At 44.2% G+C, this 14327-nt stretch overlaps 1 protein-coding gene across 12 annotated transcripts in view; it reads left to right on the top strand.

Annotated features, from left to right (window-relative positions):
- Positions 1-14327, top strand: part of PTK2 (protein tyrosine kinase 2) — a 262938-nt gene that overhangs the window by 104020 nt on the left and 144591 nt on the right. For all 12 annotated transcript variants that reach the window (XM_048212414.2, XM_057308018.1, XM_057308017.1 and 9 more), the window contains one exon: positions 10618-10705. In XM_048212414.2, coding sequence (XP_048068371.1) covers positions 10618-10705 — 88 coding nt within the window. The remainder of the gene's footprint in view (positions 1-10617; positions 10706-14327) is intronic.

The raw sequence follows: 14327 nt of genomic DNA, 5'->3' as shown, positions 1-14327 counted from the left end.
GTCAGAGACACATTGCATTTGACGGTAGCCCTAGTGCTCAGTAAGATGCGGAGTGTAGACCTCTGCATATACAAGCTCTGTTTCTGTTCTTTTAAGCCAATTTATTTTGCGTAATATCAAGTAAAGGTGAGTGGGCACTACTCTTTTTCATGGAGCCTGAACCCTCAAAAGTAAGGCGAGCGTAGACTGGGCGAGGTAGAACTTTGCCGAATGCAGTGCTGAACCTGACATGGAGGTGATGAAGATGCCGCCACTGCTGTATCGTCACCGAGGCGTGGCTGGAGCCAGGCGCCAGGCCAGCTGTGCGCTCTTTGTACATTTGCAGCCTGTAAAATATGTATGTCACATAGCTCTCCCCAGTCTTATAAGGTGAAGACGGAGGAAACAAGCAACAAACTTGATTTAAGTTCCAATTACGGACAGAGCTCAGGACACAGCTTTGACTTGAATGTAGCTGACTTCACAGTGCAGGCTTTTTCAATGAACGTGCCCATCTCAGGAGGACTGCTGCGGTTTTAGCTCCAAGAAGTGGTCTGACAGTGCACTGTCTGCACCAGTGAAGGTGTGTGGACAAGAGGCTGGAGGCACAGGTGGGCCCTGTAGGTGCTTCTGGGAAGGTTAGGCTTTATACTGCCTGTCCATGCATGCCAAAGGAGGCGGAACTTAAAGTGTCAGTAAGATACGGGAGACTATTCTAAAAAGAACCAAGTAGATTTGAAAAAAGACCAACCACAAGTTCTAGAAACCACTGGATGGATAAAACAGCAAATTAGATAGAGCTGAAAAATTAGTAAACAGAAGTGTGGATCTGAGAAAATTTTCCCAAAAGATAGCCCACAGAGATAAACATGTGGTAGGTATGAAAGCACGTTATGTAGCATGAAGAATGAGAAGGTCAACCCATTTCTGAGCAGGGCTCTCAGAATAGAAAGAATGAGGAAAAAGAAATACTTCAAAGAAACAATGGCAATAGCTGAGAATTTTCTAGAAGTGGCAAATACCAGAAGTCCTCAGGTATAGGACTAACGTAAGATCCCAAACAGGGTTAATGAAATAAATCTACACTTTGGTGGATTATAGTCAAATAGTGTACAAAAGAAAAAGAGATGATGCTAAAAGCAACCAGGGAAAAATTCACAATTCTCCACATTTCTCTCCAAGTGGTGAGAAAAAGTAACTGGCGCCCTGTATTTGTTCGTCAGATTCAGTTGCCATTCAAGAGCAGGGTGACAGAGGTACTTTCCTCAGAGAGTTTGCCATCCTACAAACATATTTCAGGAGAAAGAAAAGTGATTTCCGAAGGAGGTTTTCAGATACAAGAAGGAGTACTAGGGAAAAAATTGGGTGGTTAAAAGTAAGCATTGGCTCTAAAAACAAATAATGATAAGAACTGATTTTTTTATATTAAAAAAGTAGAACCCAAATAGTGGATGCATGTCAGAAGAGAGGTGGTCAGAATTGAAGCTCTCAACCACGTTGTAAAATTATGTATTAAAAAAATAAAAAATAAAAAAATTATATATTAAGACAGCCATGAAACATTAGAAGTAGATTTTATAAGCTAAATAATATGTGGGTGAGTAGGTGTTAGGGACCCACAGCAAGGAGAGAAGGAAGGGACTGGAAAGCAGGACAAAGAGGAGTCACAGACTAGACTTTGGAAATAAGCTCAAGCAGACTAACAGTAACTGGTCAGAGATTGTTAGTGTGTGATTAAAAAACAGTCCAGCTATCTGCTCTTTATGACAGGTATCTAAAACAGTGATGTCGAAGACATTTTTATGTGACTTACAGGAAGAAATATTTTACCTTAAGATGCGGTACACATACACATGTACGTGTCTCAGAACTATGTACATATAGGTCTACATATGTACTTCACAAAACCATACCCAGCCTCACTAGAACTCTGAATTCTAAGGTTTTCATCCAGAGGCATTCTATTCTGTTTAATTTTATTTAGATAGATGGATGGTGGCAGATGGATGGATGGATGGATAGAAAGATGGATGGATGGATGGTGGGTGGATGGGTGGTTAGAGAAGGGGATGCATGGATAGATGGATAGAAGGATGGATGGATAGAAATGGATGGAGAGATGGATGGATGGGTGTTGGGTAGATGGATGGAGAGAAAATTGGGTGGATGGGTGGATAGATGGATAGAAAGATGGGTGGATGGATAGATACAGAGAGATGGATGGATGGATAGATGGATAGAAAGATGGATGGATGGATGGAGATGATGGATGGTGGATGGATGGATAGAAAGATGGATGGATGGATGGATGGATGGATGGATGGATAGAAGGATAGATGGCTGGCTGGCTGGCTGGAGAGATGGGTGGATGGTTAGATAGGAGAGGGATGGATGGATGAATAGACAGAAGAATTTTCCTACCTACTCACCAGGGGGATGAGGGGATTTGTATTGCTTTATTAATATCCTGTTTTAAAAGTTTCAAGACAGAAAAACATTCTTAGGGATATGGAGAACAACCACATAGTAATAAAAGGCTCATTTCACAAGAATTTATGAAGAGTAGAAATAGATGGAACTGTTAAACTTGTAAGTTCCTAAAGACATTTCTCAAAATATATAAAGCAAAAATAGTAATAAAAGATTAAAACTTAGCTCTCCTAATAATTAAAAAGAAAACAATAGTAAAAAGTTTTTAAATTATGTTTTTCACTATCCTTTTTAACATGGAAATACGGAGTCCTGCACATGGCAATGTGTTAATCAGTTTGAAAACACATTCCTAAATAGTTCATGGTTCCAAGTAAAACTCCAGTTTGCAGAGGAGACCCTCTTGCTGCCTTGTTCTATCCTCCCATGGGCTCTTCCCCTTCGCCCTCCAGTCCACCTTCCTGTGGGAGCTGATGCTGTCAGTCATTTCTTACCTAACAGTGTTCTGTGCTTCACCTCTTGTGTGCCCAACCCTCCTACTTTACCGACCATTCACTGTCTTCTGCTTAGCATTTAAATTTGGGGGCTGCTCCAGTGACCTCTTTTCCTCTTTCTTGTCTCTGTAGACCTGTCTTTGGCATCGAAATCACACTTTCATTCAATAGACACAGGAAACCATTAAACCAGTTTTTGCCTAACCCAGACAAAAATCCTAAAAGCTGGTGGCTTGGGGGAGCAGTAATAGAAGGAGTGAGAAGCAGTTGTACAAGGATTTTTTAAGGTAGAGCTCATAGGACTTGCTGAAAAGTCTTTAAAAGTATACACATCCAGGGAAATATGTAAATCATTTCTGCAGAGGCTTCCAGTAGTTCCTCATCATCCGTGGAGCCAACTCGAGAGTCCTGATCATCTCTCAGCCCCATCTCCTCTTGCTCTCAGTCCCCTTCCTGCACTCCTGCGGCTTGCGCTCTGACATTTCAGTGTTCCCTTTTCAAACCTACTGGGTCAGGATCTTCTCGGCTGCCAGCTTTCTTCCCTGGTGAATGGGACAGACTTTTATCTTGGAGAACTTTCCACCTGCTCCACCCTAGCCACATGGCTCTCTTACTGGTTCTCGAACAAGCCAAGCGTGTACTGCTCCTTGGAGTCTTTGTACCTGGTGGGACTCTGGTGAATGTGCTCCCCTGCCGTTTCCAGCATGGCTTGGACCTCCCATCATTTAGGCGAGTGCTCTGCTCTCCCCTCTTCCCTGTGGTCTTCTCCAGCCGTTCTGTCTGTAGGGCCCACTGCCGATCCACTGGATGACTTTTCTCCCACAGGGCCTTGGTCTTACTGTCTGATCTGTGCCTCGTTTCTAGCTAGTTGTGCCTGGTAAGTAGTAGGCACCCAGGAAAAACTTTTTAGGTGAGAAGTGAATTAGTGGTGGTGAGAGTGTCAAGTAAGAGGAAACACAGCATGGTGGAATAGTAACGTGTATTCATTACTAGTGTGTGTCCGTTGCAGTGTTTTCACACTAACACATGTTGCTTACTATGTGGAGGGCGTTGTGCGAAGCACTTGGCTTACTTTACCAAAATTAATTCTTGTTATGATAGTTTTATCAAGTGGGTGGGTACTCACCTTTTTCCATTTTACTTGTGAGAAACCTGCGGTTCTGAGAGGTTTATTAACAGCTTCCTTGACATCCTACAGCTTCCACTGGTGGAGGGTAGAGAGTGGAGTCCGTGTACTCAGCTGTTTCTTGTCTACTCCTGTGTAAGACAGGTACGGACAAGAAACGAATGATTGGTAGTGTTTTCTCCTCGCTAGCAGGCGTCTTCTCAGTTCATGGGTGGCTTTGTGAGGGCAGCCGCACGCCTGGCTTTAGTTTTGAGAAGTAAGGTCTTAGTCAAAGGACTCACCACAATAATTGGATGTTAATTTCCATTCTCGGGAGGTTTTTGAACATAGATTTTTTTTCTTTTTGGACTCTCTGCTATAGGCTCTGTTGTTATGGTCCAGTAATCCTGAGATAGAAGCTTGCTCTCCTGAGTCCTCAGCTCTTCAAACACCTCTGTGAGCTAGCTTGCAGCACACAGTGTGGTTGTAACTGAGGCAGGCAGTGTGACCTCACAGAGGCATCATGACTCGCCACTGGGGAAACGAAAGGGCTGATTTGATAAATGGCTCTCCTTGTGGGAAGAACAACAAAGTTAGATCCTACCTCAAATAATACAGACACCCACGTGAGATGGATCAAGTGAGAAAAAACGTTAATGGAAAATAGAGTTGACTGTGTCTCTGGTCCTGCAGTAGGAAGATTTAATACCCCCAAAGTGTTCACTATAAAAGAAAGCAGATTTGACTTTATTAAGATAAAGAACTTCTGTATATCAAAAGGTATATTTTTAAAAGTGCAAAAAGCAAGTTGCAAGTGAGAGGTGATATTTGCAACATATGTAATGAACAAAAGATGGTGTCAAGAGTTCTTCCGGTTGATATGAAAATTGCAGACAATTCGCTAAATGGGCCAGAAACACGACGGTATCGTCATAAAGAGAACACAAGTCTGGCCAGTAATCATAGGCAGCCACTGTCGGCTTCATTCGCCCATTAGGGAGATGGGAATCTGGGCCGCACGATCCGTCTGCCACTCTCCGCGTGGCCAAAAGTAAGTTGTTGACAGTGGAGAGGCGGTGGCTCCAGCAGGCTCTTGCCTGCACTGCTGGTGAGAAGGTAAATGGGTACAGCCATCTGGTGAACAGCTTGAAAATCGGGGCGTTGCACACTCTATGTACTTTCACTGCAGATTTTGTCCTTGAGAGACTCTTAGGTGTCTGTTCCGGGCTAGAGTTGCAAGAACGTCATGCAAGTGAAAATGAACGAACAGTAGGGATGTGCAGCAGTATAGACAAATCTTAGCTACGTAACCTCGTGGCAGAATTGAGTCTTCCAGGCAAGTGTTGTGAGTACACTAAGTACAACTGAACTGTACACTTTATAAAAAGGCTAATGTTTTGTTACGTGAATTTTACCTTAATTAAAAAAAAAAAAAGTCCCAGAAGATGACATATAGCATGATAAGCTTTTATAAAGTGAAGAAAAAAAAAAAACCCTAAAAGAATATTGTTGGGAACACATCAGTTAAGTAAGACAATGTGGCCCATGTAAGTAAAGAACCAGAGGGAAGTCATCCTCATTGTTACCAGGACGCGGTCCTGCTTAGCGCTGCTCTGTCCCTGCCGTGTAGCAGCCCCTCGCTCTGCAAGGACACCACTGGTTTCAGACCTCGGCAGGAGAAAAAGTCTTTTATAGAGAGGAAAGGTGCCATTTTTCAAAGAAGACAAGTGAAAATGAATAATGATAGTTTAGGAAGCTTTCATTTATGTTTCATGGTTTCCTGTGTTACCTTGAAATGACACTGCCTCTGCTCATGCCTTCATTTAAAAGTAAGTCTTTCATTGTAATCCTGCATTGCTGAGATTTAAAGCAGAAAGACAATGAAGAGAGGAGCACTCTTGACAGGTTTGGAAGTGATGCCTTTAAAATGAGGACGGACTTTCAGTTTGCTGGTGTTAAACATGTACTGGATGCTTCTGCACCAGATACGAGCAGCAGGGACATAGGTCAGTGTCCGTCCGTTTCCGGTGGGTCTGTGGCCACAGATTGGCTCCAGAGACGCTGGTTGGAGAGCGGTTCTGGTGGGTGTTACGGGTGTTGTTACCACGGTTATGGAACAATCAGTCTGCGAATTTCTTTTGATTCTCAATATGTATCAAAAGTTGGAAGAATAGTTGACAGAAGCCTTGCATACTCTTCACCTCGCTCCCCTAAAATGTTGAAACTTTCATAAACATAGTACGTAATTGAAACCAGGAACTTAACATGGATACAGTGCTATTAACTGATCTACAGATGTTACTCAAATTTCCACAGGTGTCCCACTTACCATCCCTTTCCTGGTCTAGGATACCGTGTGGCTGTTCACGGTCTCCTTAAGTCTTCTCTAATCTGGGACAGTTCCTCAGTCTGTCTGTGTCCTTCATGAACTTGACACTTCTGAAGAATAGTGGCTGGTTATTTGTACCGTGTCCGCCAATTGGGGTTGGTCTGGGGTTTTTTTCATGGTTATATTGACGTTGTGTGTTGTTGGCAAGAGTACGACAGCCAGGCTGTTGAAGCCGTCACAGCACAGCTTATCGGGAAGTCTGTGATGATGAGGCGACTCCTTTTTACAGGTGATTTGCACTTGGATCACTTGGTTTAAGGTGCCGGCCAGGTTTCTCCACTGTGAAGTTACTGTTTTCTCTTTTGTAACTAGAAGTACGTGCTGGGGGATATATTGAGACTATGCAGGTATCCTGTTTCTCATTGGTTTTCACCCATTAATCTCAGTACTATTGATGATTCTTTCTTACAGCTATTACTGCTGTAATTTTTGCCTAACGATGAATTTCTATCTCCATCCTTCTTTGAGGATTTTTAAATGGAAGTCTGTTGTAAGAAAGAGTTGTCCAATACCACATTATTTGCAGGACCCATCAAGAAACAACAATATCTGTGTTGTTTCTGGAAATTGTGGTTTATTTCACTACACACAGACTGGCTAGCTCACCCTTCTCAGTATCAAGGTTAACAGATTCTTTGTCCAAACACTTCCTACTCCACCTCGCCATTAGTTGATTAGCTTATGGGTATCTTGGTGCTCATTGTTGGTGGTAAGACTGAGGAGGTTAGTGTCAGTGGCCTTAATAGGAAGTTATTTCTTAGAAGAAGCAAAAGGATGATGTATTTGGGGCCTGTTATATTTAGCTGCTATGCAGAAATCCATGGAATGGCAGACAGCAGAATAGTGGAAATGTGTCTCAGGATGCAGCCAGGCTCTTAGAATGGTAACGGAAGGGTAAGGAGAATGGTAAGTTTCATGGACGAGAGGGGACTGGGGATGTCAGCACTCGTGGACGAGTAGGCTGTGAGGGTTGGGTGCTGTGGTTTAAGGACTGAGCCAGGGTGATGGAATGCGATTAGATCAGGCAACCTTGGGCAGTTCAGCAGGGCTGTGGGGGGACAGACAAGCCAGACTGTACCGATTGAAGCAGGGACCAGAATCCTTCCCACGATCTGAAGAGCTAGCCTGCCGGCACAAGAGTAAGGTCAGTTCTCTTCCTCTGTTTTTGAGCCATAGGGGCCTTCTCTTAGTTTCATTCTGCTCCGCGGCATTTGTGCATGTACTTGCTGGAGAGGAATCCCTGTCTGCCTCTTCCTACCTGTGGGACTTTGGGCTACTTACCTAAAGCCCTGAAGCGTTTTTCCCATCAGTGAAAACAGGGTGAGATACTAACCTGGTCATTACTTCTCAGCCAGGGTACTGTCCTCGCCTTCGGGCCTCCTGCTTCTTCCTCTGGGCCCTGTTGTCTGTCCTACACACTGTCACCTGCCTGGTCTGAGAAACGTACATCCTGTGACGACCCTGCTGTGCTCCCAGTGCTCCGAGCTCCGTAGTCAGGACGTGCAGGGCCCTCTGTGATCTGCCACTTCCCGATCCTACCTCTCCCTGCAGCCCTCCTACTCAGTGCTTGCACTCTGGGCTCGAGCTGCCTTTGCCTTCCCACACATCCTCTAGCCTCAGGGCCGTCGCCCATTCTCTTCCAACAGATCAGAACTCTTGTCCCTGCACATGACTGAATGACTCCTTTCCTCCCCTCAGATCTTCATTCAGATGTCACTGAATCAGAGTGTCCTCTGCCAGCTACCCTGTGTGGAATAATGCTTCATCACTTGTTATTCACCCTCACCTCGCTTATTTGTCTTTGTCACGCTTACTGCCACCTCATAGATGTTTGTGTATTTGCTGTCTGACTTTCACCACAAATTGTATATAAACTTTTAGAGAGCCGGCACTTTGCCTGTTCTGTTCACTGGTGTCTTCCCAACCCCAGGAGCTGTGCCTAGGATGGGGTTGGTGCTGGAATCAGTATTTGTGGAGTAACTACTAGGGTGATAAGTAATCCGTGGAGCCCGCGATTATTGTGTGCCGGTGTGTGTGCTCGGTATTCTGCGCTCCTGACAACCTTGCGAAGACACCAAGGTGCAGAGAGGCGATGGCAGACCGTGGATGGGCCACGGAGCCAGAGTCCCAGCCCAGGCGGTCCCGGTGCAGAGCCCACGTCCTTCCTGCTTCTGTCAGGGCCATGGCTGACTACAAGGAGGCCGTGGGTCACGTCCTCATCACCATCACTGTCAGGCCCTGAGTAGTCATGATGTGTCCGTTGAGGCCATTGTCAGCATCATCAGGGTGCTGGCTGGTCACAGCAGGGATGTGCAGCCAGGCTGCCCAGTGTTTGATCCGGAGTCTCTTTCCTTATCATTAAATGAGATGACATTCCTAGCGAAAGCCTCCTGTGTCCTGTCTGACCCCAAGTGTGCAGCCTCAGGACCGACCGCTACTGCTTGCAGAGCACCGTCTCCTAGCCTGCCAAGCGTGGCTCGGGACCGACCACTGCTGCTTGCAGAACACCGTCTCCTGGCCTGCCAAGCGTGGCTCGGGACCAACCACTGCTGCTTGCAGAGCACCGTCTCCTGGCCTGCCAAGTGCGGCTCATAGCACTCTGTTCTCTGATGGCTACGTGGCTTAGGAGAGAGTGCATGTGAAGTGCCTGGTAAGTCCTCGGTTCAAAATGAACTCTGGTGTGCTTCCACAAATGACCGCCCCACATAGAATATTTGCAGTAAATTGTTGACCTGGCTCCGAGTAGATGTAGAAGGGAAACTCATCGTTCGGCAGTTGTGTATTTTGATGAAGATGGACACTTAAAACTCTTAGCAGAACTTGTGTGTGTGTACCTTGCATTTTTTCCACCCTTAACTGAACCAAAAGAATTATATTTACTACTTTGTTTGCATGTTTTCCTTGTGAGACTATTACATTTTTTTTAAACGTCAGTAATAAAACTTTAGAAAAAATAGATCTTCTTATAACGTTTGGGTAGGCAAATATTTTATAAACAAAACATTAAAAGAATTTCCTAAAAAGGAAACAAATAAATAGGGCTGCATAAAAATTATGAACTTTCTTCTTCAAAAGATAACATTAAAATAAAAAGATTTTTAAAATAAGTTTTGCAAGATACCACCAAGAGAGTGAAAGACAGGTCTTGGAGTGGCAGAAGATAGGAGTCTAACAATGGCCTCGTGCCCTGAATATGTAAGGCATGTCTACAGGTCAGATGGGGGTTGGGGAGGGGGAATGACAACTCTTTAGAAAAAACAGGTGTTTCACAAAAAGAGATTTCCAAAATGGCCAGTCATCAAATGAGGGTGTTCCCAGTCCTCTCTACACTTACTGCCATAAATATCAGTGACCACGGTGAAAGAGAAATGCTGGGTGGAGGTGGGGGTGGAGAGGATCCAGAACACCCCAGGCTGTTGGGACTTTGGATTGGTGTGGCTTCTTCAGCTCCCAGATAGGTGACATGTGCTCACGCAGAGGTGTGTGTGTGTGTGTGTGTGTGTGTGTGTGTGTGTGTGTGTGTGAGATACTCCTAGTCCATGTCCATGTGCCCAACAGAAGTGTGTACGTACGTTCACCAAAGGACATGCACAGAGATACGGAGAGAACATTCTGGTGAAATTTGTTTTGACCACTCTTGAAGTGTGGCTTCCTGAACAATTAAATTATTTTATGCTTAGAGGAAGAAAAAAAGCGTTTATAGCAGTATCCTCGTAATAGCCAAAAAGGCAGGAATAAGTCAGATGGCCCTTAGCAGTGATGTGGTGTTTCATGGAATACAGCATTTCCCAGCTGTGAGTGGCCGTCAGCTACCAGATAGGCTGGATCTCACAAGCATGTCAGTGAACGAACAAAGGCCAGACATGAAAGAGTACGTTCTGTGTCATTCCATGCTCATTGGGTCAGTCCTCGGGGGAAGTGTGGGGAGGTGCCGCCCCTGCCGCATGGTGGACAGTGACTGCTAGGACCGGGTTCCTTCTGGGCTTCTTTCCTGCTCTGTCTCCTTACAGGATCATTGGGCTCTAGACACTGAGGTGCATGTCTTTGTGCTGGAAAGTTTGAAAATTTATGCTTAAAAATTGATTGTATTTTAGCTTATTTTTAAAATAATATTTTGGAGTAGTTGGTTATGCCATACTCAAAATAATGCTGTAATTGTAGACTATGAATTGAGAAAACTACTTATTTCTAATTGTTCTATTTTGTGAATTATTTTTTAGATATGAATTGAGAATTCGTTATTTGCCAAAAGGATTTCTAAACCAGTTTACTGAAGACAAGCCAACTCTGAATTTCTTCTATCAACAGGTATAGGAGGGTGCTTTAATATACTTTTTTCTTTGTGTCTTTGAATCCTACTTACTACATGTTTTATTTTAGAGTTAGATTAAACCTAACATTTGTGAGAATGTATATTTGTCACAGCATGACAGTGAGAGACTTCTAACCAGTGAGAAATTTTGAATTTTTGACACTGTGAATTTTTGTATGCTTGGGCAAATCTTAAAAGATACTTCTTTTATGTGGAGACAGTAAATCCTAAGTGAGACAAGCATTGGTTTGTCTTTAATTCAAGTATAATTACCATGCCTGAATATCAGCTAATTGGTCAGATGTAGAATTTGGTGTCAGAGCCAACTGTATTCACGTAATCTCCAGAGTAGTCGGCACAATCGAGGCAGAATTGACTTTTTCTTTTACACTGAGTAACTTGCTTTTTACCCCTTCAGATATTAGTTAGGCGATAAACACATGTGGCGTAAATGAACCCACATAATTTTATGGCCAAATACACATTGCTTGTTAGTTTTCATGAAGAGTGCCAAACACAGGTCCGGGGAATAGCTGACAATCGCGCGCACATTCTGCAGTCAAATGCACTTGGTAGTTCTTTGTTTTAATAAAAATACTTATTAAATGTCTGCTGTGGGTCAAGAATGCAGAGGAAATAAATGAGAGAGTCTGCACCCGAACTTCCTCACCTGGGCGAGGAGCTCCTGTGAACAGCTACTTTGCGCTCCGTCCTCTGCTGTCGGGAAGCACAGAGGATGTGCCCGTGCACAGTAGGGTCTGCTAACCCAGTGGACGTTCGTAGCCCAGGTGGCTCTCCTGGAAAGGGTCATGTGAGCAGTCCCCAACTTTGTAGATGAGGAAGAGATGTACTTTAGGAAACACGGTACATTTAAATCTGAGCTAAAAAGTTTTGAGAAGAAACCGGAGAAGAGATAGGGCACACATCATGAAAAAGGAAGGTCGTAGGTTTTCTCCTGCAGAGTAAGGGAAGCTATTTAAGGAATGTAGTTAGTGAATGTCTTGATGAGAACTTTCGTCATTGTGAAATAAGACCACAGTGATGTGACGACAGCATCCGTCCTGGACTGGATGGGTCTTACGAAGGCTGCAAGCAAGTTAGGAGGCTCTCCAGCCATTTAGGCAAGAAATGGGGGAGACAAAGTCTAACTGTGGTAGTAAGCATATTTACTGGGTGGATTTCAGAGGACTGGGAGACTGATCCAAATGGACATGAGAATAAAGAGGTGGATTGCATCAGTGCAGGACCCTAGTGTCAGGAAAGAGAAGAGGTAGGCTAATGTCAGAAGGAAGGCGGTAAGAAGGTAGGTCGTTTTATTTCCCGATGTGAGAAAGCTGGATATTCCTGCTTATAAGATCCAAGCTGTGAGCGCAGGAAGCCAAGGACACTGTTTCCAGATACGGGGTCTGTTTTCTGGTGCCACCGGAAATGTGAAGTGTGAGGCACGTGGCCAGACGGGCACTTGGGAGGTTTACGTCAATACAGAGTTGCATGGGGAGGGAGTTGACATTTGGCCCCCAGTGGAAAGAGAAAAGTCACGTTTAGATTCCAGTTGAGATTGCTGGGGGCCCACTCATACCACAGAGGTGATTTCCAGTTTTCAAACTGCTCCTCGTATGTGTTTTCCCAGCCCATCCGTAGCCGTCTGACGAACTTTGTGTTTGAGTGAAGGAGGTGACAGGAGAGTTTAGTTAACTGATACGTTTGCCCGGTGTTTCTCTGTCTTGTAGATGATCTTTACCACTACTGGCATAATTTCTTTGAAAAAATCCACCCCCCCCGAGGAAGTCTGTGACTACTTTAGTGACATGGATTTCTGGAATCCATAATACAGGCCTCATTAGCTCGCAGTCCCTCCCTTTCATAACTCGTAGGCTGACCTCGCAGTCGGCCCCGTTCTTGTTCCTTCCATGCTGCTACCTGCTGCCCTAGTTTTTCCTTTGATGAAACCTTGCTTCTGTCTCTGTACCTCACATGCTGGTGTGGCCCCAGTTTTCTCTTACTCGTAGGACATCTCTCACTACGGCCTGTGTCATTCTGTTGAATGGTCTTTGTAGGATCCGAGAGGTAGGGAGTGCACATATGGTCGTGTGCTCACTGTGTGTGTAACAGCTCTGTGAGCCTCCCCGAGCCTAACTGTCTCATCTACTAAAATAGACAGGGATATTGCCCATCCCGATAAGTGAGGTGGAATTGTCCACTGTACACCTGCCCCAGTATTATTCGACATTCAGTCTGTAGGCAGCACCAGGCTCCTGAGCATTAGGCATTTACCATCTGCAGATCACGACGGGAGTGTGTGCTGCACCTTCTGGGATGCGACGTATCCCTTTCCTTCCTGTGTGCCTCCACCCTGCCCTCTGCTTTCTCCCGTTCCTGCACTTTCTCTTCTTCAACCTGACCCCTTTTAATCTTTTATAGTTGTGAAGTCATATGGCACATTTTTAGGAAGTCCCGAAAATATTCTCAGACATCACTTAAAGTATCTTTATCCTAAGAATTGTTTTCATTTTGTGTATGATTTTTTTAGTATTTTACCAAGTACTTGTATTTTAAAAGAAATACAAGTGCAGTCATGATACCGCCCTCTGCCCATGTCGATGGCTGATCCATGCCAGTGAACCAGGGACAGGAGACAGAGGAAGGTAAAGGCGTATGCAAACCACAGAGAGGAGGGGGCGAGGGAGGACCGTGGCTGTCACAACCAATGAGTTGGCAGCTATACTAAGAGCCGTGAATATATTCATATCTTTCATGTTGGTATGTGGCACTGCTGTCAGTTTGGTATGGAAAAAATAGTGGAATATAGGCAGTTTAATACTCTTAAGAATTCTGCTTGCAGGGGTTTACTCTAAAGAGGTAAGATTTACGTGTGTCTGTAGGAACAGTGCTCATAGGAACAGTGCACTAACAGAAGCGAAATTGAAAGCATTGTGTCAGTAAGGTCAGTGAAAGCATTGGTTAAATAAGTTCTGCTGAGCATCCAATGTGTGCGCCCGTCCTGATGAGAGAGGTACAGCTCTGTTCATACACATGGAAGGCGTTACGTTAAATGCTGGTGTTTAAAACAGGCCATGTATAGAACATACGTAATTCCTTTTATGTGGAAAGTTGTATGTATTTTTATTTTTACCCTGATCTAACAAAGTTTTGAAAATAGTATGATTTTTGCATTGCTGCTTTGACAAGTACTTATATATTTATTCGGCTTCTTGTGGTAACCTTCCAGGGCAGAATCTGTCCTGTTGCTCATGTGGAAATTCCAGAACTATTGTAGGTGATCCATATGTTCTCCTGTGCAGGCAGGACCCAGCTTGGGAACGAGCTTAATTCCATCGTTGAAAAATAGGCTAGGAATTCGGAACTTCCTCCTATTTAAACATGCACACGTGTACACACACACACACACACACACACACACGGTATAAATAAAAATGTGGCCCTTCAGCAGCTCTTTATAGCCAAGGTCTATTTAACTATGAATGAAACTGAGATATTTTGTAAGAACTTGAGTGTGGAAATTTTTACTGAGTTCAGGGATAAGTTTTTTAATAGAAGCCTCAGAGTCAAATGACACCCATTCTATAATTTTTAAAATCTTTACTATTTGATGAAAAT

The sequence above is a fragment of the Ursus arctos genome, unplaced genomic scaffold (assembly GCF_023065955.2).
Source record: "Ursus arctos isolate Adak ecotype North America unplaced genomic scaffold, UrsArc2.0 scaffold_6, whole genome shotgun sequence".
NCBI lineage: Eukaryota > Metazoa > Chordata > Mammalia > Carnivora > Ursidae > Ursus > Ursus arctos.
This window is presented reverse-complemented; position numbering and strand designations above follow the sequence as displayed.